At 32.0% G+C, this 26,947-nt stretch overlaps 2 protein-coding genes across 2 annotated transcripts in view; one reads left to right on the forward strand and one right to left on the reverse strand.

The window, feature by feature from the left end:
* LOC134697637 (ATP-binding cassette sub-family C member 5-like) overlaps positions 1-15,661 on the forward strand; it is a 29,524-nt gene extending 13,863 nt beyond the window's left edge. Inside the window, exons 17-32 of the mRNA XM_063559920.1 lie at positions 514-586; positions 1,404-1,607; positions 2,174-2,324; positions 3,400-3,558; positions 4,618-4,802; positions 5,188-5,412; positions 6,022-6,151; positions 7,036-7,318; positions 9,561-9,747; positions 10,420-10,509; positions 11,693-11,876; positions 12,259-12,418; positions 12,987-13,065; positions 13,783-13,896; positions 14,796-14,960; positions 15,508-15,661. Coding sequence (XP_063415990.1) covers positions 514-586; positions 1,404-1,607; positions 2,174-2,324; positions 3,400-3,558; positions 4,618-4,802; positions 5,188-5,412; positions 6,022-6,151; positions 7,036-7,318; positions 9,561-9,747; positions 10,420-10,509; positions 11,693-11,876; positions 12,259-12,418; positions 12,987-13,065; positions 13,783-13,896; positions 14,796-14,960; positions 15,508-15,606 — 2,488 coding nt within the window. The 3' untranslated portion in view covers positions 15,607-15,661. The remainder of the gene's footprint in view (positions 1-513; positions 587-1,403; positions 1,608-2,173; positions 2,325-3,399; positions 3,559-4,617; positions 4,803-5,187; positions 5,413-6,021; positions 6,152-7,035; positions 7,319-9,560; positions 9,748-10,419; positions 10,510-11,692; positions 11,877-12,258; positions 12,419-12,986; positions 13,066-13,782; positions 13,897-14,795; positions 14,961-15,507) is intronic.
* A 1,604-nt stretch (positions 15,662-17,265) lies between these two features.
* Positions 17,266-26,170, reverse strand: LOC134697638 (long-chain fatty acid transport protein 6-like). Its single transcript, XM_063559921.1, has 10 exons — positions 25,813-26,170; positions 25,368-25,478; positions 24,457-24,672; positions 24,129-24,290; positions 23,499-23,623; positions 22,159-22,350; positions 20,999-21,092; positions 20,464-20,662; positions 19,900-19,997; positions 17,266-17,588 (listed from the first exon to the last, which is right to left on the reverse strand). The coding sequence occupies exons 1-10, from the start codon at positions 26,168-26,170 to the stop codon at positions 17,266-17,268; spliced, it is 1,878 nt and encodes a 625-aa protein (XP_063415991.1).
* Positions 26,171-26,947: the final 777 nt, after the last annotated feature.

Below are 26,947 nucleotides of genomic sequence, written 5' to 3' on the forward strand. Positions count from 1 at the left end.
TAGTACAAATCGATTAGAGAAGGACAATCGTTTTCAGAACATTTGGTTGCCTGGCGATATTGATATAATGTATCTTAGCAAGTATGTAGATACTTGACTCAATTATACATATAGTCACTTTATGTGTTTAAAAATATGTAAAGAATCAATATACGCAATTCTATATTTTGTTTGTTGTTTTTATCCTGTGTACACCCGACACTTGAAATTTTAGTTGTCAAAATCCAAATCATTGACTCTATTTTTTCAAAAAAAATGGCATAGTCTAAACTCTGACCGCGAAGAGGAACCCGGAAGAAACTCTTATGTCCACATTATCCCTTGCTCGACTTGGATGTAAGGTGACAGTATACCTTATTTGTACAAGCAAATACTTTTTTGTGCACCTGTTATTTGTACTATAGTTGTCTGATTGCCTGATAAATTTCAATATTGTGTTTATATAGACAATTCGCCAGTATACATGTTTGTCATTTTAATGCTGTTTTTGACGTTTGTAAAACATTTTGACAGGTATCAAAGTGTTATATATGCCTGTGGATTGGAGCCTGACTTTTCTATTCTTGATGATGGAGATGAAACAGAGGTATATGTTTTAAATGTTTCATAATTTGGACCTGTATGTTTCCAAATATTTGATTTTGAACCTTCCACATACATTTGTTGATGCTAAATCTTAAAAATTGAGAACAGAATTGGATCAGTGGACATACGAACAACCAAGCATGCATATATATCAGATGTTATATGCGGACAAAGGCCGTCACCAGTGGAAAATATTGTGTCTCCCTTTCCCAAAACGTGTATATAACTGCATGGATTACTTAATGGTTTTGGTATTTTTCGGTGATGATATTAATTGGCAGTAGCACTGTAAATATAGTGATTTACATTCCTGTAATATTGTCGTAAAAATATGTTTTTTTCCCATTTATTAAGGAATACTAAATTTACTGTCAATTTTGATAAAAAAAAAAAGAACATAACAAAATAATAATCATACATAAAGAAGGATATGTTTTAACTCTATAAAATAATTACATTAGATGTAAGTTTCATTATAATACGTTATTCTGATTGGCTAACATATTATTCCGTAAACAATTGCATCAGACAATAACATTTATCATGCATGATGACACGAGGTCCCACAAAAAAGTGCACAGGTGAATTATAAATAAAACTGGATAAAAATCGTGTTTTCATGATTTTAGCTATAAAAATGTAATTATAAGTATTGAATACTTCTTTTTGAAACTTTATAGGGTTGTAAAAGCGTTGACCGTGCGTACATTTTTAGAATGAAGCGCTTCCGCGCTTCATACAAAATGTACTTCGGTCAACGCTTTTACCACCCAATAAATTTACAAAAAGAAGCATTCAATTCTTAAATGTTTTCAAAGATAGGTGACAGGGGAACAAATCTAAGTGGAGGACAAAAACAGCGTGTCAGCTTGGCTAGGGCAGTTTATAGTAACAGTGATATATATCTCCTTGACGACCCGTTATCAGCTGTTGACGTCCATGTAGGAAGGCATCTTTTCCATACTTGTATCAAAAAGACGCTTGCTGGGAAAACAGTCATCCTAGCAACTCATCAACTACAGGTACATATGAAAATGTGTTCGAACAGTTAAATCGATTTAAGGGTTTCGAAAATACAATCTTCGACGAAGTTGTCAACACAGTATACAGAGAAGATATAAATTTTTATCAAATGCAGCTATATGATTTTTATTTAAAAACATGATAATCCAAAACAGAAAAATGCACAATATACATGATATAACATTTACAATATTTTAATGAATGATATATATTATTTTTGTTTATTGCTTTGTAATATCAATTCCTGTTTAAATCATTTGGATTCTTTAATAACAGCTCCCGGTTTATAGTAATTCGTTAATTTAATGTCTGTATCAAGTCAGGAATATATCAGTTGTTTTCTATTCTTTTGATGTGTTTAAGCTGGTTTGATTTTGCCATTTGATAATGGACTTTCCGTTTTGAATTTTCCTCGGAGTTCAGTATTTTTGTGATTTACTTTTTCGGAACTATAGTATGATTTTTAAAGTAAATTTTAGCAGTCTGTAAATTTCTGTTTGTTAATCATGACTAAGTGATTGCTCTTTAAACATGTTATATAGACTTTTGTTCTCAACTAATTTAGTATCTAAAACACTGCGACGAAATAGTAGCATTCGAAGATGGCGGTATTGTGGAAAGGGGACATCATGATGAATTGTTATTACAAAATGGATACTACAAAGACATGATGGATAAATTTCACTACCATACAAATACTTCAATGGAAAAGCAATGTATGTATAAATCATGCTCATATGAAATGTTTTAAAACAACTTTATTGATTGTTGGAATAGATAAACAATACGCTAATTAAATTATAAAGAATTTTTGGTTATAATTAATGAGTTGTCATGAATAAAATTAACGGTACCAATTTTCTTGCACCAGATGCGCATGAACATACATAAGAAAACAACCAAAAACCTGCTTTTGGTATCCCCGAATTCGAACTAGATATGGCATCTGATCGTGCGTAGGACTAAACAATTGTTGAAATAGCGTCAATGTTCTTTCAAGTTGTAGTATTAAAGTTGCGCCATTTTAAAAGCATACACTTTATTCGTTCGTCTTATATTATGTATTGCTGACATTTCTTCTTCAATATAGACGAGATTCTTAAGCGTTTGCATAAAATTGGTTCATAGAATTAAAATAAATGATCGCTCTCTTAACACGCATTAAGAAAAAGCATTATGATGCTTTATGTTTTGGAACAGTACCTTCTGAGTTGATCTGCGTCGCAGAAACAAAATACAAAAGCAGAAGGGATGCGAATGTGAGCCACATACCGAAAAGTCGTCAATATATGACTTGAACAAAATTGAGCATAACCAAATGAATCCATTCTAAAGTTCGAATGCATGTACACGTAATTGCAAAGATAAATAACAGTTACACAGATATATGAGTCATACATATTTTTTTGGGGGTGATTGTGTTTTAATGTCTGCAGTTTTGATACACCTTATGAAATATGTTAAACGGTTTCGAATCATGATTATCGCACGTATACCTATCAAAAGATAATGTCATAAAGAAAACTTTCGCGCACCACATATAGATAATTTACGTTAGCCCTTGTAGTTGTATACATCCTATCATGTTTTAAAGTATATAACTTACCCGACGTTACAATGGTAAAGTTTGTGCCTTCCGAATGAGGATATACTCCGAAAAGTGCTATGGACACAAACAAAAAATGTTATTTTCAATGACTAGGTGCATCAATATACATATTGCATACGTCATATCAATAAAAGTATCTGCAAGTAGATTCAAATAATTAGTTATCTGTATATTATTTTAAGTACCAATACCATCAAAGTCTAAAACAAAAGACACCGAAAATTCTATAAAAACTACAAATGGTGTCCAATCGGAAAAGAAAAGTCTCCCGAAAAATAGTTCTGCCAACAGTGTGACGACAAACAGCTCTGCTGATAATGCAAAACCGCAAAAAGAAAAAGGTAAATTGTAGGCTATAATTATGAACAAAAATATTAAACATACCACATCTTCCTATATCTATAGTTAAAGTATTTGATAACTGTTTACCGAACAAGTTGATAATAGTTGTACAGATGCTTTCAGTTGGGGTTGTATACTAGTTGGACTTTTCTTAAAGTCTTTAAAATATAGGGACGAAAGATACCAAAGGGACAGTTAAACTAATAAATCTAAAATAAACTGACAAAGCCATGGTTTAAATTGAAAAATACAAACGGACAAACAATAATGCACATGACACAACATAGAAAACTAAAGATTAAATAACACGAACCCCACAAAATCTAGGGGTGATCTCAGGTGCTCCGGAAGGGTAAGCAAATCCTACTTCATATGTGGCACCCGTCGTGTTGCTTATGTGAAAACAAATCCGGTAAATAGTCTAATTCGGTAGGTCACATTCATGAAAGGGAAGGGGATTTCTAGTTACGTCATATCCGATTTCATTTGTGAAACGGTTTTACCATAACGGTCAACAGACTCGTGATGGCGTCCGTAAAATTTACGACGGGATGATTTCAACTTAACCATTTGGAACTTTTGGTTTAATAGTTTCCTTGTTAGCAGTAGCCCTCTATATTAAAATTATGTTCGTAATACATATTTTGTTGTTTAAAATTTAAAAATCATAATTAACAATGATAAATGTAAGATTGTAATATCAAAGAAGTAAAATAACAAAAAATACTGAGCTTACATTATGTTTGAAAAGACATCAACATAGGTATTTGTCTTTTCATCATATTTGAATTATGGAAATCGACAACCAACGGACATAGTAATTAATATGAATGGAAGCATTTAGGCATATTTTCCAATACTTCCAAAGGTGATTTCAAAATGTTTTCGTGTAAGTGAAAAGTAATTAAGATAGTTCAAACTGGCCCTGTTGTGACCTTAACAAAATCAGCAGTAAAAGAAAATGAAGAAATAATGGTTTGAAAAATTTGTAAATTACCAGTTTGGCATTTACAAGTCAATGCTTTGAATACTTTAAATTACTGTTTACATATTTTCAGGTAAATTAACAGAGCGTGAAGAAATGGTGGTTGGTAAAGTGAAATTTGGTACATACAAATCCTACATCAATGCAGCAGGTGGTTTTATGGTCTGCTTATTGGTGATGCTGTCCTATACCCTTACTATGGGATCTGTGGTATTCAGTGATTGGTGGCTTGGAATTTGGATTAACACTTTAAATACGGTATTTCGATATTTCTCTTTTATTTGATTTTTAACTAAAGTAAACGTACAAAGAAAAACCTTACTAAATTATATTTTATATTCGGTATGATAGTAGTTCGACTTAAACGAAATACATGAACAACAGAACTCTAATTCTCATGTGTTTTCACATTGTTGTATTATTGATAAATATCGCACATCAACTATTAGGAAAATAAATACAACATTTAACTTAGCCAAATATTAGACGTACTTACTCATAATGGCCGATTTATCAGATAGACCATCTAAAACCAACTCACCAATGGCCATTCTGATCTGAAAGCGTACCGATATTGTATTATATATGCCTTTGCATGTGAATTATTGTTCTACTAATAACGAATCATATTTTGATATTCTAGGAATCGATAAATAATGAAACAAATAGCCTCAAGTTTGTTGATTCAACGCCATCAAATTTAACTGGTGCTAATCTTTATTATACCACGACTTCAAGCAACAATACTATAAACCCATTGCCATCTGAAGAGAAGAGTTCTGGCATCGACTTTTATTTATTAGTATATGCTTCATCATTAGGTGGAATAGTACTTCTAACAATACTCAGAGGATTCGCAGGAGCAACAGTAAGTTTACATCTTAATGTCATTTACTTGTCCAGTCGGACACGCGTATTTTGTGGTTTAAAGATTATGTTGTAATATTGTGAACATGATGTTGATTGCAGATATTGGATTAAATTTGATAGTCTTTATCGGATTTAAAACGGGGAATAAACAAGTGTTTGACATATCATATATACACCTGTCTATTATTGAAGGTTGTACGTCGACCTATAGATAGCTTGATATGTTTTAAATCATTAGAAAACTGTCTTAATGACATATACTGAACATCATGGTCTTTCATATAAAATAATATAAATTATGTATTAAAAAGTATTAGAATACCACTAGCTTTATGGTTAATACTATATATTGACAGTGAAATATGTTGGTATTAGTTCCTATTGTAAACATAGTTAAGACATTAGTAACTTTCCGAATTCTACCAACAGCAAATGTTTGGGTAAAATGTTATGTATATGAACTATTTTGTGAATTTGATAAGGTTTCAGATCATTTACAAAGTTGTATTTGTGTCATTTAGAAGCAATTTGTCGTAGTTAATCATTTATATATTGTATTTATTATATCAATTTTAATAAAAAAAACTTTTTAAAATTGTGTTTGCAGACTACAATTCGTGCTTCAGTTCGGCTACATAACATAGTACTAAAGAAGGTTATGAGGGCACCAATGAAATTCTTTGATTCCAATCCTTCAGGACGAATACTCAACAGATTTTCAAAGGACATGGACGAAGGTATTGATTTGGTTTTATACTAAACTGCATATACCTACATTATTGTAATCGAATAGTTCTATTTGAAATAACTGTAACATGTACTAGTATATCATCCTTGATACTTTAAATTCGTCATTACAAATGAAGAACTGAGAGTCCCACCACACTCGATGAACCATTTAATTCATGATAGCCATAACTGTAAACTAATAAACTTAGTTTTTGCCCTTTCGATTTCTCCTTGATGTATATAGGATAAGATATGAAAGTTTTCGTTTTACCAAAATTATTTTGAAATCTAATTAACATATAAAAGAAATGCTTATATCTTAGTGGAAACATATAATGATTTACAGAAATAAGTTGTAACATACATTTCTAAACTATTGTTAAATGTTCTAGTAATTAATTGTTATGCAATATCCAGTCCCAAATATGTCATGGATGTTCAATAGACAAACAAAATGTTCTGTAAATTGAGTCGATCAACGGTATAAGGACAGGAAATTAGGCTTGACTACCGATGGTAAATGAAGGTTTGAATAAGAGATTTTCCAATCTTTTTGGGCGTTTAAAGCATCAACGAATTAGTTTTTTTTCGACTCACAAGAAGAGTGAAATTCTCTCTACTCGAGACATTCATTTTAACGTGTCACCTCCAACCGGATTTTGCGGGGTATTTGTGCATTCCACATAAATAAAACCTCCTGAGTGTGTTACACTGCCGGATATGATACGTCCAGATAACCATATATATTTACATATTCATAACCTTTCTGGATTGATACAAAACTACTGTTTCACATTTCAGTTATTATATTTAAAGTGATATTCATATCTTATGTTTTATCTGCATATTGATAACATCAACGGTACCAATTTATGTTTTATTTATGTTACAGCTGATGTGTTTCTACCACAGCTAATCGACTCATTGATGCAGTTACTAAACACAATAGCGTTATCACTTTTGACCACAGCTATAGTATTACCCTGGATCCTAGTTGCGATGCTTCCAGTCGCAATACTTTTTGCTATTTTAAAGAATATATCCAATACATCAGTAAGGCAATTGAAGAGGGTTGAAAACGTAACTAGATCACCGTTGTTGGCACATGTTAACACAACTGCGCAAGGATTATTTACAATAGTTCCATTCAACCAACAAAAACAATTTATAGAAAGGTAAATATTTAAATAACGACATAAGAACAGTTTATATTTCTGTTTACACACAGCTTCCATCAACGATTAAGATGGAGAACCACAATTGAAGAGCCTTGGTTTATTCGTTATTCCCACTATTTAAAAAGTCTTTTATGTCAAGTTTATCCATCACCACATCCTTCGATCATAAGTATAGTATTTCAACCAGGTTTTCCCTGGGTCAATGTTTTTTTGCCACCTCTTTCATCAAAACAATATATTTTTCGTCGCTTTATTATTTGTTTTCGCCAAGTAACATTAATATATTCTTCGTTCTGTATCTAAGGCCGTGTTCACATTGACCTTAATTCGGTGATGTGTTAGTGTAACTCACACGGTGTTAGTGTAACTCACACGTAAATTAAACAGAATTGCGTTCCCATTGATAAAACTCAATGTCTACATGTAGTTTAAATCATGTTTTAACTACACGCAGTCGATACTCAGTGTAGGCCTTGTGTAGGTTAAGTGTACACAAAACTAGGCATTTAGGACATTAGTTTAACCGTGTTTTTATTGAAAGAGGAAACTTTGTTTTGAATAAAAATGATAATTTCATTAATTGTCAACAAAGTTCTTTGCAGAAATTGTTGTCTAAAATGTATATTATGTTTATTTGTTTAAAAAAAGAATATCTTACTTTATTAACCACTGATCAAGACTCAAAGCAACATCATTGCCGAACCAATAAGACAGCACCCATTGATTTTCGGGGGTATGGGGAGAGGGGGGGGGGGCTGGGATTATGGATTTTTTTTGGAAAAAAAATTGTTTCCAGTTTTTGGAGAATTTTTTTTTTTACACTGAATTTTTTTTCGCTCTCAGATGCCAATATATTTAATGCTAAATTGAAAGAAAAAAAATGTTTTCGACTTGTCACCAAAATTTGTCATAAAAAAATCCATACCCCCCCCCCTTTACGAAAATTAAATAGTTGCTGCCTAATTCATTTGAAAAGGTCTTCCCGAATCGACTTGACGTACATATAAATATTCACCACTGGTTTTTACTCAAACAACGATTCACGCATAAATGCATTACTAAAAAAAGTGTGAGGTAAATGATATGTTTGTCTAGTATCTCAGATCCGTATCTGAATCAGATTTTTTTTCGCGCGAACGTTTAAAAAAAATCTCAATATTTAACACTTTAATGTATGGGGAAAATCTTGATTCAGAATATTTATTTCTATCATCTGTATGATCAGATTATTTTAATCCAATTTGGGATCGGAATATTTCCATCTCCCCTTTTTGAAGTCAAATGGTCGTTCCCTGACTGCTAGAAAAGTTGTTCGATAACTTTGCATTCGGTTCTACGTAATGTACATTTAAATGATATAAAGTTTACAAGTGTGAACAAATCTTATGTACAGGTAATAAAACAAGGTGTATAGATGTGAAAAAATTTAATGTGAAACCAGTGTCATTTACATTAAACTAATTGTAAACACGTTTACTGTATACGGGGTTCGGTGTGAACACGGCCTAAGATGTAAAGAATAGTAAATCTACAGTTCAATTTCAGGTCAAAGGTACCAGGATTATGATTTAGTACGCCAGACGCGCGTTAACACGTTAATACATATTTGAATTAGACGAACAGAGTTTAAGTTGGTGTATTCGGAATAACAATCCTTTGTATGAATTGAAATTGGAAAAAAAAAATTAAGTCAATTGCATGTACGAACAATTACATTTCCAAAAGAACTGTTTTACAGGAAAACTCCAACTACCTATAGTATATGTGAGGAGGTGGGAATACAATGTACACAAAAACTGCATTGTTTTATTTATTTTAAATTTTGATAAAAAAAATGAACTACCAATTTACAGTATTAATTCTTATTTACATATAGAGAAAATGCCTGTACAAAGGAATATGACAGTCGTTATCAATTCGTCTGATGTGTTTGAGCTTTTTGTTTTATCAATTGATTAGGGAAAAAAGTAAAATCATAAAAATATTGAACTTAGAGGAAAATCAATTCGGAAAGTCCATAATCACATGGCAAGATCAAATAACAAAATGCATCAAAAACGAATGGACAAGGAATGTCATATTCCTGGCTTGGTAGAGGCATTTTCAAATGTAGAAAATGGTGGATTAAACCTGATTCCATAGCGCTAACCCTCTCACTTTAATGACTTTCCGTTTTGAATTTCCCCTGAGTTCGTTATATTTGTGATTTTATTTTTTACTATATCATTTTGTATTGTAGCTCAACAAAGCTGATAGATGTGACCAGCACAGCGACATTTTTGTTTGAGAGTGCCATGAGATGGGTTGGAGTTAGACTTGATTTATCGTCGTCAATGATTACCGTGGCTACTGCATTAGCATTAGTTATAACTAAAGGTTCAGTTGCTCCTGCTCTAGCAGGTCTCTCTCTGACAATGTGCATTAAGGTAAAATTTCATTTTTTTTCAAATGAATTTAATAACAAGGAAGAAAAAAGTCACTTAGTGTGTTCTCAATACAATAGACTTCAGTTCAACTATGACAACTTATGTAATATATATTGAGATTTTATATTATCTGTAGAACCAAATATTTTGTTGATGATATAATGTCTTATGTATCACATATAAGATACTTTTTTTTGGTAATGAACATTGCCAACTTTTGTTAACGTTGATAAATCAGTTATTAATCATTAAAAACTCAAAGAGCAACAAATAAAAAGGTTCCAATGTAAAGATGTCAACAGAGGATTAAATCTTTTTATACATATAATATATATCAAAGGTACCAGGATTATATTTTAGTACGCCAGACGCGCGTTTCGTCTACATAAGACTCATCAGTGACGCTCATATCAAAATATTTATAAAGCCAAACAATTACAAAGTTGAAGAGTATTGATGATCCAAAATTCCAAAAGGTTGTGCCAAATACGGCTAAGGTTATGCCTGGGATACGAAAATCCTTAGTTTTTAGTAAAATTTTTGTAAAAAGTTTTGTAACAGGAAATTTATTAAAATGACCACATTATTGATATTCATGTTTTTACCGAAGTGTTGACTACTGGGCTGGTAACAATCAATGTGATTACATTTTCTGATGCATTTATTTTTCAGGTCGTTGGTATAATGCAGTTTATGGTTCGTGTTATGAATGAAGTTGAGGCTCGGTTTACGTCCATTGAACGGTTGCATCATTATGAAAAGGTAAAAGTCATACTTTCACTGTTGTAACATCTTTTGCCTTCACGACAAATTTACTTTTACAAGTTTTTTAAAGAAACGCTTATTTCACAAAAATTAGTATTTAAGACCATAAAGCAACGTTTTCAGAAAGTTTATTTTCTGCATCACACAACATCAGCAAAATATTTATTTTAGTATATTAAATTAAGGTATTTATAATCGTTTACTACACTCTCAATTTGCTGTATATCCGCTGGTATCCACACACATTTCTTTTTGGCTGAAAGCTGCTAGTTTGTCAGAGGTAAACTAAGCTGGTTTACACAATAAAAAAATAATTAAACTATATACCACTGTCCAATGTTATGGGAGGGTTGGGATCCCGCTAAAATGTTTAACCCTGCCACATTATGTATGTATGTGCCTGTCCCAAGTCAGGAGCCTGTAATTCATGGGTTGTTGTTATTTTATATGTGTTACATTTATTCTTTTTTTTTTCTTTTTTGTACATAATTAAGGCCGATATTTTTTTTAAATTGTTTTACATTGTCATTTCGGGGGCTTTTATAGCTGACTATGTGGTATGGGCTTTGCTCATTGTTGTAGTCCGTGTGGTGACATATAGTTGTTAATTTGTGTGTCATTTTGATATCTTGTGGAGAGTTGTCTCATTTGCAATCATACCAAATCTTCTTTTTTTTTTATATATAAAACATTTGACCGATTACATTCATTTACATCATATCCTTGTATCAGCTGCTTAGTGCTGGTGAAAGGTTCTAGTAACCTTAAGTGATACACTTTTTTTTGCAGTAATGCAGTACTGAGTAGACATTCTCGAAATTTAAAATACATAAGTGCTCCTACAGGTTGAGCAGATCCTGCATGATATAGCGTTACTCATATTATGCAAATGTGACGTAGGGCTAGAAATCACTTGTAAGCTAGTACTTAGGTGGGTCCTTTATGTTTATACTACTATAATACTACTAATTTTGTATTTAAACGAAGACATGAATTTCAATTTATTGGATACATAAATTGAGTGTTGCTCGACAAAACAAAGAGCCGTGCTCACAATATTCAGTGATATCAAGATGCTACAAGGGATGTCTTTGTTTCGTTGTCAAAGTAGGGCAAATGGGAAATATAATGCAATCCAACAAATTATTTGATTAATGCTCATTGTTTTCCTAATATTCAGAACCTTGAAATTGAACCTCAGACATTTAATACAACTCCAAGTGACAACTGGCCGAACGAAGGACGAATAATATTCTCTAAAGTTGAAATGAAATACCGGGACAACATGAAGCCGGTGCTGAGGAATATATCATTTGATTTACACCCTCAAATGAAAATTGGCATTGTGGGTAGAACTGGCGCAGGTGAGTCATGTTTGATTTAGCATGCATAAAGTCTGTTTGGGCTGTTGGGTCACTGTCTCATTGAGGTTAACATTATATTTCATTTCAATCAAATTACAACTATTTTGTAGACATTTGGCAATCATATTTAATAATATATTTACATTGTATTGAAAAGATTCAACACATAAACCGAACTCGAAAAACATTTGGATAATAATATACCAACATCAACTTTTATGTCAACTTAGATAATAAGCAACATTGGGTAATAAATTGATACATCCATTATTACAAATAAAGCCGCGAGACTTAACATACAGGAAAAACTAAGAACATTCTTCTCGTTATTTAACAGTCCAATACACATTTACCATATGACCTTTTGTATTTTTACCTATAGGAAAATCTTCCCTTGCTGCAGCGTTATTCAGACTTGTTCAATTGTCGGAAGGTCATATATACATTGATGGAGTAGACGTTTCTCAGATAGCTTTAAAAGTGTTGAGATCAAGGTTGTCAACTATTCCGCAGGATCCTGTGCTTTTTGCAGGAACACTGAGGTAAATATACTGAAATACCGTATAGCGGGTTATTTTCTCGGGGTGTACATTTTCGCTTTTTTTCTCGGACACTAACAAAATCGCCAAAATAAATTCCGGCAATTTAAAACTGTACATGCAAAAGTATTGATACAAGTTTTGAATACACCAAAACAAGAACCACAAAAATATTTCGTATACCTTTTTAATGAACATCGCGGAATTTTACGTCCGCGAAAAAAAATAATCAGTTTAAAAATGACGAAAAATGGATGGAAAATTTTGGATCGGAATACGAGATACAGAATTCGATATTCGAAATCTTAACTTTAAATTTGCAATGCAATACCTGATTTTCTCAATGATGCATTTTTTAACACTATTGTGATTTGTATGTGAGTGTGTCTCATTGATAAACATATTCAAGTTTTTAGGCATCATTGAATAATAATAATTATCCCGGTAGTTGCAGCATTTCAAACATGTCATTACATTATTTAACGTACACTTTTAAACGCATATGTGTCAGTGAAGAATGATGATTTTACTTGAACATGAATTGAAAAACAAAATATTGTTGTTCATTTAGATACAATCTCGATCCTTTTGGAAAACATCCAGATTCAGAACTGTGGAGTTCACTAGAGAATGTTCATTTGAAGGAAAAGGTAAGTCAACAAGTAAACTCTTAACAAATTTGATATACCACTCTGCATTCGTGGATTGGATTGATTCGTTATTCTTTGTTGGTATACATCATGTCTACAATGAGAATACAGTAGCAACGTTTAATTTTCTGTTAGTTAAATCGAAATGTTCAAATTCTCTTGCGACAATCCAGGCAATTATTCATAGAATGTGATCATGACCAACATAACTAGCCATACTGGATTGATACTTTGATGAGCATCACGATGGGTTTCACATTATGTTCGTTTTTTGTGAAATACATGTAGTTGTATTGTTTAGAAAATGGAAAAAAAAACACTTTTAATAATTTATTGCAGCCGAAGCGATTTTCTGGATTTACCTTCATCAGGAACGCTCAAAGCCAAACATTTGAAATCCAAAGATGGATAAGTACCGACAATTGTTGAAGAGCAATATATCAAAAATACCTTAAAAAATAGCCAAATTCATCTAAAGCCAACTTTGCCGGAGGATGTTGAAATCTTAGTTTCATAATAACTTCAAAATTTATAAACGGACAATTTAGTAAAGTTTGTAAAATCATGTTAGTACCAAAGCACTGACTACTGAGCTAATGATACCCTCGGAGACTGAAATAGGTTCTCTTTCAATGCGGCAAAACCATTATATGTTTTATACATGTCACCGGTTTCGATTGATATTTTAAACATTTTGTAACACGCATTTTTGTATAGGTTCAGCAATTTGATCAAGATCTCGACTATCAAATAGAGGAAAATGGTGAAAATTTCTCAGTTGGTGAACGACAGCTAATATGCCTAGCTAGAGCAATACTAAGAAAAAACAAGGTACTTACTAATATCCAGTAAATGGATTGCTACATATATTTTAGAAATAATATTATTGAAGAGGAAACGAAATGTGTTTGAATTGATTTGCTTAATTAAGATTCAGTGATATCAACTGTATTCAGTCATATTTCATACCTTGCGTATCTATTCTGGATTCACTTTCATTTCACAAAGAATGATCAATGCCGAATATTTGCAAGCTAAGATGTATATGAACCAAAACATTAAAATTGCTATATGACCAAACAGGACATGGTTTGATTACTCGTAGAAATAACATTATTATATCTCATATTAGTGTGTATCTTTACCACACAATTCTAAAGATTTTCTCTTACAGTAGGTACAACAGGATATATGTTCCCAATTATAAATTTAAGCAATTACTGTGAACCAACTTATTTTCGCGAATACTTTATTTCGCGTTTATCCCCAGCTAGTCGAATTCGCGGCGATTTAGATTCGCGATTTTTTAATTTACTTGACGTAGTTTGATAAGGAAAGATCTAAGTTTTATATATTCACGACGATTTAATTTCGCGTTATTTTTCTACTCGCGAAAGTCGCGAAAATAAATCGCTCGCGAAATTAAGTTGGTTTACAGTATGTAAGCGTTCGTGTAAACAAGGATTCGGTCTACAGTCATGATTGACATTGTACTCCATTGGTTTTTGGCATCGACTACAGCAGTTATTGATCTGTGTTGTGTATTGCATCGAAGACAATGAAGACTTGATAAGATGTGACTACTACAGTTTACAAACTTACGCAGCATTGGTAGTAATTCATGGCGCAGAAAGGAAATGATGTATAATACTTCCAAGAAATATAGATGTAATTTACTCAATTTATAAGTTATAAGATTTTGTTGTTAAGACAAGCTTAATTAATTTCAGATTTTACTTTTGGACGAAGCAACAGCTTCTATTGACACACAGACAGATTCTCTTATCCAAACAACTATTAAAGAAGGATTTAGTGATTGTACAGTAGTGACAATAGCTCATCGACTAAATACAATTCTACACTCTGACCTCATCATGATTATGGACAATGGAGAAGTAAGTTAAGTTACATGAAAATATTTTTTTTTTTTCAATTTGATCAGATCAACATTTTTGTTTGGCATTTTGAGACACTTCAATATATGTTACACACCATGATATCACTAAATGTAAAAAATGTAATGCAAAAAATATAAGTTTATACGGATGTATACATAGCACTGCAACTTCGATAAATACATATAGCAATATAACTTTAGCTATGATTTTATTAATAAAAACAAAATCAATATCAGGACCGATAAAAACAATAGGCAAACATGTTAACAGTGTTAAATTGATTATCCTCAAATCTACCCTTATTGGTTTTCAAATTTTGTATGCACAATATGAATGATAATTATACATTGCAATATGTAATATGAAAGTAGAAGTGTTACAACATTTATATTTCATGCTTAAAAAATATTATTCTTAAAGGCTTAGTACAGAAAACCGGTTGAATGATTTGGTTTTTACAAAAACCTAAGCCATTGAAGATTTAATACTTTAAGGTCTGAAATGCATTTGTTTATAATCTTATAATTTAATTATTTACTTCCAGGTGATAGAATCTGGTACACCACAAGATTTACTAACAGATCCACACTCATTCTTCAATGCTATGATAGCTGCACAAACAGTAAAAACTCCTTCGCCATAGTAATGGCAATACCTTTTATAATAATTCCAATACCTTTTATAATAATTCCTTTATATTGTTGCCATGCAATTTTTGTAATATAAACGAACAGTCGTTTTCAGATTGAATTTATCTAATAAAACATGTTTTTTTTATCTTCTATGTATTTGTTATTTAGATCATGCAATTCCTTATTTTTTCTAAAATTGCAGGAAAACATCAAGGAAAGGAAATATTTCAAGTTTATTCGTATGAGGAGTACGACTGCTATGCAAAGGTTATCGGTTTGACTTTGCAGAATGCATACATCACAGACAGAAATGATTAGTACGACCATATATTCGAGATGTTTAATTCAATGTATCTGGTAGGGAGAGTTTAACTTTCTATACATTAAACGTATATTGCTAAACTATTTGAGGGGTCTGCATGTTACTTGTAGGAAGGGAAATTTCAGCTCGAATTCAGCATAGTACCATTTTTTAATGTCAGTAAATTTTAAACTCGGTCGACTACCTATGTAGAACATATCTATTGCATAATTTATTATTTATTCGTTTTCGTCCTGATTATGCAATAAAATTTAGGCAAACGTATACACGACAATAATATACAAGTCAAATTTGTATACAAATTGAAAGGCATTTACAAGGTCCTCAATACTAACATAAATGTCATATGCATACTATCCAATAGAATATTAAGGGAGATGTGAAAACGCAACATACATGTAAAAATATTTGAATATTCAAAGACCTAAAACATCGAGAACGTAACATTAGTATGGCATGATCAAAATGAAGCATACATACCCAGTTCCTCTATAACATCCCATGTCATGTTTAATATTTATAGATTATCGTTGATTATCTCAACGAGATTGATTTTCTCGCTTGTGCTGGTACAGCGAAAGTGAGAAAAGCAATCGAGTTGAGATGACCAATGATAATCTGTTTATCGCTATTTTCCATATGAGGCGACGTTGTCAATTTCAATGTCAATTTCGTTAGCAACGAACGCCACGTGGCCTCCTTTATTTTCTAGCAATAATGTTTCCATATCAAGCGAGAAGCATGATATGAAAATTATCACAAAAAAAGATCAAAGGAAAAATGCACAAAATAGCGATAAATTTAATTTATCAAGTTCACTGGAATCGTAAAAATTGGGACCCCTAATACATATCACACGTTTGGAGGAATAAAACTATTAACAACGACATATAATGTCACCTTTGCCTTATTTTCAAGTGCATTTACACAGATTATAAGTTGTAAGTGAATTTTTGTTTGAATAATGTATCAATGTAATCATACCAATCGTACCAGCGCAGACTCACTGAACATTGTGACACATGCATAATATCCTCAGATAATCCAAAGTTGCTATTCCGATCCCGTGGTATTTGATAAAATTGAGAAAGGAAATGGGAAATGTGTCAAAGCGACAACAACCCGACAATAGAGCAGTCGACAGTCGAATGCCACCAATGGGTCTTCAATGTAGCGAGATACTCCGGAGAAAGTGCAAGTGTGATACCAACTGATATATGGATAGTTAATGTGTGCCACCACATTTAGAATGCAACATTTAAAAGAAATTAACGTATACATGGTATATTTGAAATTATATTCTTAATGATAGTAATTTGCAGACACTATTATACAGGTATTAGATTCGCTAAAAATTAATATGTTTATCGATGATGTTTGAATATATGTTTTTATCGATTTGAGAGTACTTTTTATGTCTAATATCAAAATAATAAATTGGTTCCATTGTCAAGTTGATGTCAAAACCTTCCCTTTTGAGCGTAGTCTTCATTTGTTTGAAAGTTGATGTTATATCTAGAAAGCGAGTAAATCGTAAGAATCTTGGAATAGCATATCCAGCAAGTTGTGTTCTACATTGTTCCATTATTTTACATAGCATGTCTTCAGTCGGTTCGACTTTGTCAGAATCAACCAAATGTATTGTTGCCATCCCAGCGCGTCCTTCACAACCTGAATTATCAAACATACAAAATATTAGCTGTTATAAGATAATTATGTTTGTAGTAAAAAAGGTGATAGTTTAAGGATTTTACACAACATAACTCATGTGTTAAGAATTCATTTACACGGATATGCTTCAGACATAAAAGCTGTTTCCATATATAGGGTTAAGAGGAAGAACTACTGAAATCGATACTCAATACGTGAAACTATCATTATCGATATTTTATGAAATTTTCCTTTGATTTTGCTAACTGATAATTTCCTTTCTCAGCAGAGTCTAGTAATAGTGAAACCTATCGGTAAAAACTAAGAAGGCATGTCAATGAATAAAGGCGACAGTAGTATACCACTCTTCGAAATTCATAAATCGATTGAGAAAAAAAAACAAACTAAAACTGAGGGAAACGCATCAAATATAAGAGGAGAACTACGACACAACACAAACACAACTTTAAAATGTAACACACACACAGAAACGAAATATAATATAACAATGGCCATGTTCCTGACTTGGTACAGGACATTTAAAGAAAGAAATATGGTGAGGTGAATCTGATTTTGAGGCATGCCAAACCTCTCGCTTTGATGGCAATGTTAAAATAACATTAAAAGGACAAAATTACATGACATGACTACAATAAAAATACATGGGAGAACATATGGGACAGAGACTTACAACGTCGTCAAAGGTAAAAATGCAATAAATAGATTATTATTGGTTATCAAATATCTAAAACTATCTCCAATTGATCGACTGATACGATGTATGTGTCCTCAAACACATACATCAAACTAATGGATAACAATCGTCAAATTCCTAACATTATGCAGGACAAATTTCTAATTTGTAAATTTGTCGATTGTGTCCTCTTCCCTTTTGTGGCTTAATGCGGATTTGAATGTTAAGTGGTATATGCATAGAAGAAGACGATTACGAGTGAGGTACATAAATATAAGCATGGTATCTTTGATGAAATATTTTTCCATGTCAACATACTCAATCTTGCTCGTCCTTTACTTCATGCAATTTCTTCAGCTTTTGTTAAGTTTTTTACTCCGATCTGCCTATTATATATTGATTTGTGGGATTTGAAAATCGGTAAAATACTATTTCCTTTACCTTGCCCAATACCATGAAAATAAGAGAAGAACGTAAATAAAGGCAACAGTAATATACCGCTGTTCAAAACTCATAAATCCATGGACAAAAAACAAAATCGGGGCAACAAACCAAAACCGAGGGAAACGCATTAAATATAAGAGGAGAACAACGACACAACACCGAAACGCAACAGCACACAGAAACGGACCAAGCAACAGACAATACACCACGAGAATAAACTATATTATCATTATTAACTGTATCAGAACAATAACATCAAGGTTAACCATGAACATAAGCATTTGTTGGGAGAGCATCACTTGTATTCGACTATACAAAAACGCATTATATATTCTTGTTCATTGTTTCAAAAGTCGAAAGTTTAAACATTAAAAAAAGATCGCATCATTACTACTAGTTCTCTTGTTAAGATCCTTGTCTATTTAAAAATGTGATGACATATCTAATCATGCTAATGTAAACTTAAATAAATCAATATATTTGTATGTAGAATAATGAAGATCATCTACCATTGAACATATTATGTCGAATCCTGTAGTCTTTTCTGATTGAGTTATTCTTTTTGTTGCCTAAGTGCTTAGTCCTCAATGTCCCAAATACACTAAATGCCTTTTAATTTGATTTACAGTTTTTGATTTTTGCTCTTAAATTCATATCCAGCCCACATCCCATAAATATAAACATATACTTATCATGAAAATCAAACTGAACTACGTCTTAGGTTGCCTAAACATTAACATATGATGACATATCGTATCCTAGGATGAGTGCAAAGATAACACAAGGAAAATGACATTAGGCATGTCATTTAAGTTGACAATAATAACATTAGATGTATGTTTCATTATAATACTTTATTCTGATTGGCTAACTGCACATCATGTGTTATTCTTTAAGCAATTGCATCACTCAATAAAACTTTTCATTCATGATAACACGTGGTCCCACAATAAAGTGCACAGGTGAATTAAATAAACAAGTTATAAAATTCGTGTTTTTATGATTATTGCTAAAAAAATGTAATTATAAGTATTGAATGCTTCTTTTTGTTACTTCATAGGGTTGTAAAAGCGTTGACCGTGCTCACATTTTTAGTATGAAGCGCTTCCGGGATTCATACAAAATGTACTTCGGTCAACGCTTCTATACCCCAATGTTGTTACAAAAAGAAGCATTCAATTCTTAAATATTTACCTGGCACCGTAACACCATATACACAACTATCTGCTACAAACGGTAGCTCAGAAATAGTGTTCGCGACTTCAGTAGTAGAAACGTTTTCACCTTTCCATCTATAAAATAAATAAATATAAAGGTTAGCTAAGTAGTATCTACTTCAGTAGTTGACTATTATAACCTTTCAACCCCAAAACTAAACTAATTATAATCATCAACCATCATGTTCAAAACAGTAAAGCATACAATACGATATGGGTTTTGCTAATTGTTTAAGGCCGTTCGTTGACATAAATAGTGTTACTCACCTTCTTCAAAAAATTTACGTCATTTGCAATCGTACCACATTTTTTTTTCTAAATACATATGAATTTATCCATAGCTTTTTAAAATTATTTTATATTGTTGATTATGATTGTGAAAGATAGCAGAGTTGGAGAAAATATTACCGAATGACACAATGTGGTTTCTGCAGTGAAACTAATTGAATATATACGAACATTTAAACGATGATAAAAGAAAAGGATATGATATTCTTGAGAGAAAAAAAACCAGATACATGTATGGCATATCACGCCTTACCTAAATGTGTCTCCAAGTCTGTCATAAAAGTACACATAATAATCCTTGTCTATGAAAAGCAAGTCGCCAGAATTGATGTACTTATCCCCATCTTTAAATACATTATATAGGAATCTCCTTTTATTTTCTTCTTCTTTGTTTTTGTATCCCTCAGTAGGCATTCGCTTATCAAATCTGATAATCAAAAGTCCAGGCTCACCTACAATATAAGAGTGCATTACCGATCACAATGGAAATAAAAAATCAGCATCAACATGGTATTCCTAAACAGAAACTAATATATAATAGGAATAAGTTCGATAAGGCCCTTATACGGTCTCTTATGTTTAGATTTTTGAAATTAGACATTGATCAATATCAGCATAAATAAAAGATAAAACAACGTCTACATAAGACATGTCTTATTGTTGAAAATTGATGTATAAGCGTTATTTAAAATAAAATTCTGCAATTTGAAAGCAAATGAATTGTGTCTTTCTCGGTAATAAACTAGACAAAAAGAATGTTTTTTTAATATCAAACGATGAATGCTCACCCGTATCAACTGGAACACATCTTCCTTTACCATTACGGACAGGCTCATTAGCATCAGAGTCGAACTTGATAAATGCTATTGGAAGTAACATTTTCTGAGAAAAACAATAATCTCTAGACTTAAACTTACAAAATAGATTCGAAAACTTGAGTTTTGATTTTAGATAAATTAAAAAGTATTGAGAGTATGATTTAAAAATATTCTAGCAACGAAAACTAAGTAACAAAACTATAATCCCGAAAGATACATGTACTTATCTAAAAACATATATTATATGTTCATAACCAACATGCCAAGGAATAGTTAAGTAAGTGCTTGTCAATCTTTTATACATATTCATTATTTTTTACATTTGTCGTTGGTTTCGTTTTATGTGTGTGTGTATCTCCCTCATGCAAAGCTCTGATTCCTTTCACTGATTTGGCTATACTTTTTGGACCTTTTGGATTATAGCTCTTCATCTTTTACATAAGCTTTGGATTTCAAATATTTTGGCCACGAGCATCACTGAAGAGACATGTATTGTCGAAATGCGCATCTGGTGCAAGAAAATTGGTACCGTTAATTGTATTACTACCACTGGGTCGATGCCTCTGCTGGTGGACTATTAGTCCCCGAGGGTATCACCAGCCCAGTAGCGAGTACTTCGGTACTGGCATGACAATACTGATTTTTTGTGTTATTAAAATTTGCTGTTACAAAATATTAGAAATTATTTTAAATTAAGGAATGTATCTCCCTCATGCAAAGCTCTGATTCCTTTCACTGATTTGGCTATACTTTTTGGACCTTTTGGATTATAGCTCTTCATCTTTTATATAAGCTTTGGATTTCAAATATTTTGGCCACGAGCATCACTGAAGAGACATGTATTGTCGAAATGCGCATCTGGTGCAAGAAAATTGGTACCGTAAATTTTATTGAATCTTGCGCTAAAATATGTTATACTTCGGAGCTAATACGTTCGATTTATTTTCGCTTAAATTTCCTATCAATGCGCTAAAATATCCTCCATCGCATCGATGGGCAGCATGACATGCACGCACATAAAACAATACAATATGATTTTGTAAAAATGAAAATGTTCATGAAATAAAAATGTTTATATAAATATATAATATATAGAACAGAACAATCCTATCAAGACTATGTATTCATACCAATAGAGGTGTTATTCGTCCAGTAGCTCCAACTTCATTGAAGAGATTACCAAATCCAAATGAAAGTTCTGTTGCACCATAAATCTCAATAATATTGTCTACCTTAAACCGGGATTGGAATTCACTCCATATATCTTTCCTCAAACCATTTCCAATGGCAGCCGTTACTAAATGATCTGTATCATTTGCGCTCTAAAAGCAAATATAAAGATCGGCAAATATAGACTAGTAAGTTTATTACATAATGTGCAATATTAAAATCTTTTCGACAAATAGTTTGCATTTACCTCTAACGATTTCGAAAGACCTGTTCGGAAGATTGTTTTGTTTTAATACCTGCTTCATAACATCTATTCTTTTTGTCTTCTCCAATCATTCACTACTGAAGGTAGCGTATCATCTTCCTATTGAAGGTATCGAATCATTTCCCTAATGAAGTTATTAAAGTATGATTCACAAAACTTATTGACATCATATTCTGTCGTTATATTATATTTTATACTAAAGTGTGCAATTTTTTTTCCATATTCTTTTATATTTTGTCTGAAAAGTTAGTGATGGGGACAAAATCAAAATATGAAAGCATGCAGGATTTTCTCGCTGCGTTTGGTGGCCTTCGGTGGTCTGCTTTGTGAACAGGTTGTTGTCTCTCTGACATACTCCCCTAACCCATACTCAATGTCATGCATAAGAATATTTCCAAACCGAACATCGAGTCCAGTAATTATAATTTGTTATTTTGTTTGTCAGTACCTGTTCTGTTTCAGATTGCTTTTTGGACAGTATATATAAGGGAAAAGAATGACTGGAAAGATGCGTATGGAAATTTTCTCTGCATGAATTTGTCTTATTATATTTACCTATACATTAAATGAAAATAAGGATAAGTAAAAATATTCAAGTTTAAAGCCAAAAGAAAAACAATTTGAAGAAGTTTTAAGAGTACGTAAAATAATAAATTACTCGATCAGGAATACTGCTGGACGCTTTTTAAATTCGGTACATAGATTTTTTTTTTAAATTGCAGGAAATGCTTACCCTGCCGGAGCACCTGATTTCACTCACGGTTTTTAGTGGAGTTCGTTTTGTTTCTTATCTATCATTTATATTTATATGTAAATATTTTGGTTTTATGATCTTTTGTTTACTCCTTGGTTTTGATTGTTATTGTCTTTTAATTTTCATAAAGTTGGATCAACAATTTCAATCAGTAAATACAATTCCAGACTGTTTGTAAAGGCTCTTGGTCGAAAACCGTTCAACGAACTACAAAATATAACAGTAAGGGTAAAAAACATAAGTGACATACATCCCTCCATCATGAAACCCATATGACCTACCTTTGGTGTATTAACCAAGTAGCGGCACATTTCTCCTATGTACTGAATTACGGTGACATTATGCTGACGACATTCCTGGAAAAACCTGCTGGCAGAAAATCTTTCCGACAGAACCATTGTTATTCCTTAAAAGTAAACTTTTAAGTTGGCATTTTATAGAAAAATAATTGCTAGTTCCTCGATATATCATGCTCTTTTATTTGATAACTCTCTCCAAATTGAGGTTTAACTCTGCCTAATTGATAGATAAAAAAAGACTTCACAGGAAAAACTCAAACACATAAACAGGCTTTAAAAAAGAACAACATATTTCCAGACAAACGCATCCAATATTTTAAAACACTTACAAATTAAAAGGATACAAAAAATGAAAAAAAAAAAACACCATTTACCCTAAATATGCATGCCAACCCATTTGCAACAATATTTGTTTTTCGAAACATCATTTCATTTATTTCCAGTTAAGTTCAACTTAATTGTGATAAATAAATTGTTGTATATATCATGAAAACATGACTAATGCAAATTGGCTTTTATTCCTTAATGCTTGTTGTTGCGCCAAATACCATGCCCGCACGCATTATTTTTAATTGAACTTGATTTTCTAGACACCATAATATCATGGCTTACCATATCTTCTTATAGATCCGACTCCAAACATTGATCCTGCAGAGTGGTAAAGGGGAAGACATGTGTATAGGATATCATCTGAAGTAGTACTGGTTCTGTAAGCCAATAAAAATCCAGCAAATAAACACTTCAAATGTGTCACAATCACAGGTTTCGGTAAACCTAAAAAGAAACTCACAGCAATAACAGCACGTATAAATAGGTTAAAGAAATCCTCAATAAGGTTCTATAAGACAGTCGTTTGAAAAAATACGTCTTGTAGAATGAAATCATGTTTTTTATTGTAGGACTAAATATAATCAGCATACCTACCTTACAGACAACATACCTGTTGTACCCGACGTGAAAATCAAACAATTAGTAGACATCACTGTTACATTTGATCTCATAGAACGTGGTATCCGATCTTCTGGTGCTGCCTTTAATTCTAAGTCTAAGCGTCTAAATCTCGAAGGAATTTCGACACCTGATGAATCAAAAGTGTACAAGTCAATGTTTTCTAAGTCCTCAGCGATATCTTCTATTGCTGCATACAGTTCGGGACCTAAAAAAAGTATGGTTACAAAGTGTACATGATTTAATGCAAATTAGATACATTCTATGGTGCGAATGCTAAATAAATAAACAAAAATACCAAACTCAAAACGGAAAAACCGTAAATAAATAGCAAAATCAAAAGCTCAAATTCATCAAACGAATGCAAAACTATTGGCATGATGATGATGATGGATGACATTATATCATCCATACCAGTTAAATAAATATGCAAAATAGGAACACAGTAATGAAATATGTTGTGGACTGAGCGATATTTCAACCTGTAAGGATAACAGGTCACCTGCACATTATTCTGATTCCGGAAATAAGTTCTGTTCTAATTCCTCGCATAACGTGTTTGGTGTAGAAGCAGCTAATACTTATTATTTGGTTTGACAGGATTTGGGATTCTATACATGACCTCCCGCACTATAAGCGATCGTGTTAATATATAAATACTACCAGGCCGAGGTTGTTTCGAATACCAAGGACAACATTAGTATACGTAGAATTGAAGACACTGGAATATTTTTTTAAAGTTAAAAGACACGTTTTAAGGAAACAAAATTATTCTCAGATTTGGGGCTTCTTATTTTTTACAGTCCCCGTCATGGTCAACCAATAACTGTTTGTTTATGTGTTCCTATTTTTGTGTCCATTTTTCTTTGTAAAATTCTATTTTAATTGATGCATACTCTTTACCTGAGTTAAAAAATACTGCTTTGGCTTCACTTGAAATTATACTGTGAAGAAGTGGCTTCTTTCTTTGGTTAAAATTTAGGAAAGCAACTTCAACTCCAATTTTCTCAAAGCCTGTTTGTTAGAAATAACATAATAAATTTGCATACATATGTAACAGTATATTTGGCATCAAATTAATTATTCGGAAAACAAACTTTACACTGATGGTGATACAGAAACACAAATGATCAAGGCTATCATTTCAACTTCAAAAGTTGCCATGATAACTCATCAAAAAATCAAATTTGTTTTTATTTTTCTGAATAAATTTAACCTTAATAATGCAAGGGCAATTATAAAATAGGTTTTGGTAATTCTTAGATTTGCTCTCTCCACTTACATGACGTATGCCTTAACAACCAGACAAAAAATACAATCTTCAAAGACAGATATTAAATGAACTTACCAAACCAAGTCCATACAAAAGCAGGTTCATTATATATCAGTATGGCAACCGTATCACCTTGCTTCAACCCAAGACCCAAAGCAACGTTTGCCACTTTATTTGCCATTTTGTCCACTTCTGTAAAACTGTAAGGCTTTCCTTTATGGATTATCATCGGCTTGTGACAAAACTTATCAGCAGTTCTCTCAAATAAATCTATAGGTAATTCTTTTTTCCTCTTGCTTTTTTCAATTTGAATGACAGTTTTTATAGCAATTGATAGAAACTTGATATCTCCATATAACCATGGAAATTTTATCCGAATCAGCAAATACAGAGCGCCTAATGCACCCAAACATGCTGTCAGAAACTTTAACATCCTAAAACGAAAAACGTATAATAACTGCTACAACTTAATCTCACCAAATTGATGATGGGTCTGATGACTAAAACGGAAATCTTTTATGTATCATGACTTGTATGGTATGTTTTCTTTTGTATTCGTCAAATAATTGTTATTTTTTTTTATTTGAATTATAAAGTGATCAGTTGACTCCCATCTTATCTCTAAGATATCTCTTTCACTGACAAAGGGTTAAAACTATAATAAATATCTTATATAGAATAATGGGTAAAAAATTCAAGAATATACATTGAAACAGAGAATAATGAAGTGCTAAATTTTAGGAATCGAGAATAATGTGCCAGAAACTAAATAATAAAGAAATTAAGATATAAGATATAAAAAAAATCATCATCCTTCTACATGAAAAACCTTGAATTATCAATCTGCTACGAATTTACCGATGAATGAATAATAGTCAACGATTTTCCCCACGAGGGCGCTGGATCGTTACAAATAACGATACAAGTACACAATAAAATAAATTATATAAACGCCTAAAAAGTGTACATAACAACACCAATAACACAAAAAGGAACTATAAATGTAATTATTTATAAATATTTCGGATAACAGATATCCTTCATCAGTATATATGATTGTGATGTTGAATGAATCAATTATCAGTCTACTTAGATTAAGCTGTTACAATCTCGTCTAAACATCAACCCAACAATGTTATATATATATATATATATATATATATAAACGAGTCTAAATTGAAAACTACGTTCAAACCTATGACTGCGTTGG

Source organism: Mytilus trossulus, chromosome 14, assembly GCF_036588685.1.
Source record: "Mytilus trossulus isolate FHL-02 chromosome 14, PNRI_Mtr1.1.1.hap1, whole genome shotgun sequence".
NCBI lineage: Eukaryota > Metazoa > Mollusca > Bivalvia > Mytilida > Mytilidae > Mytilus > Mytilus trossulus.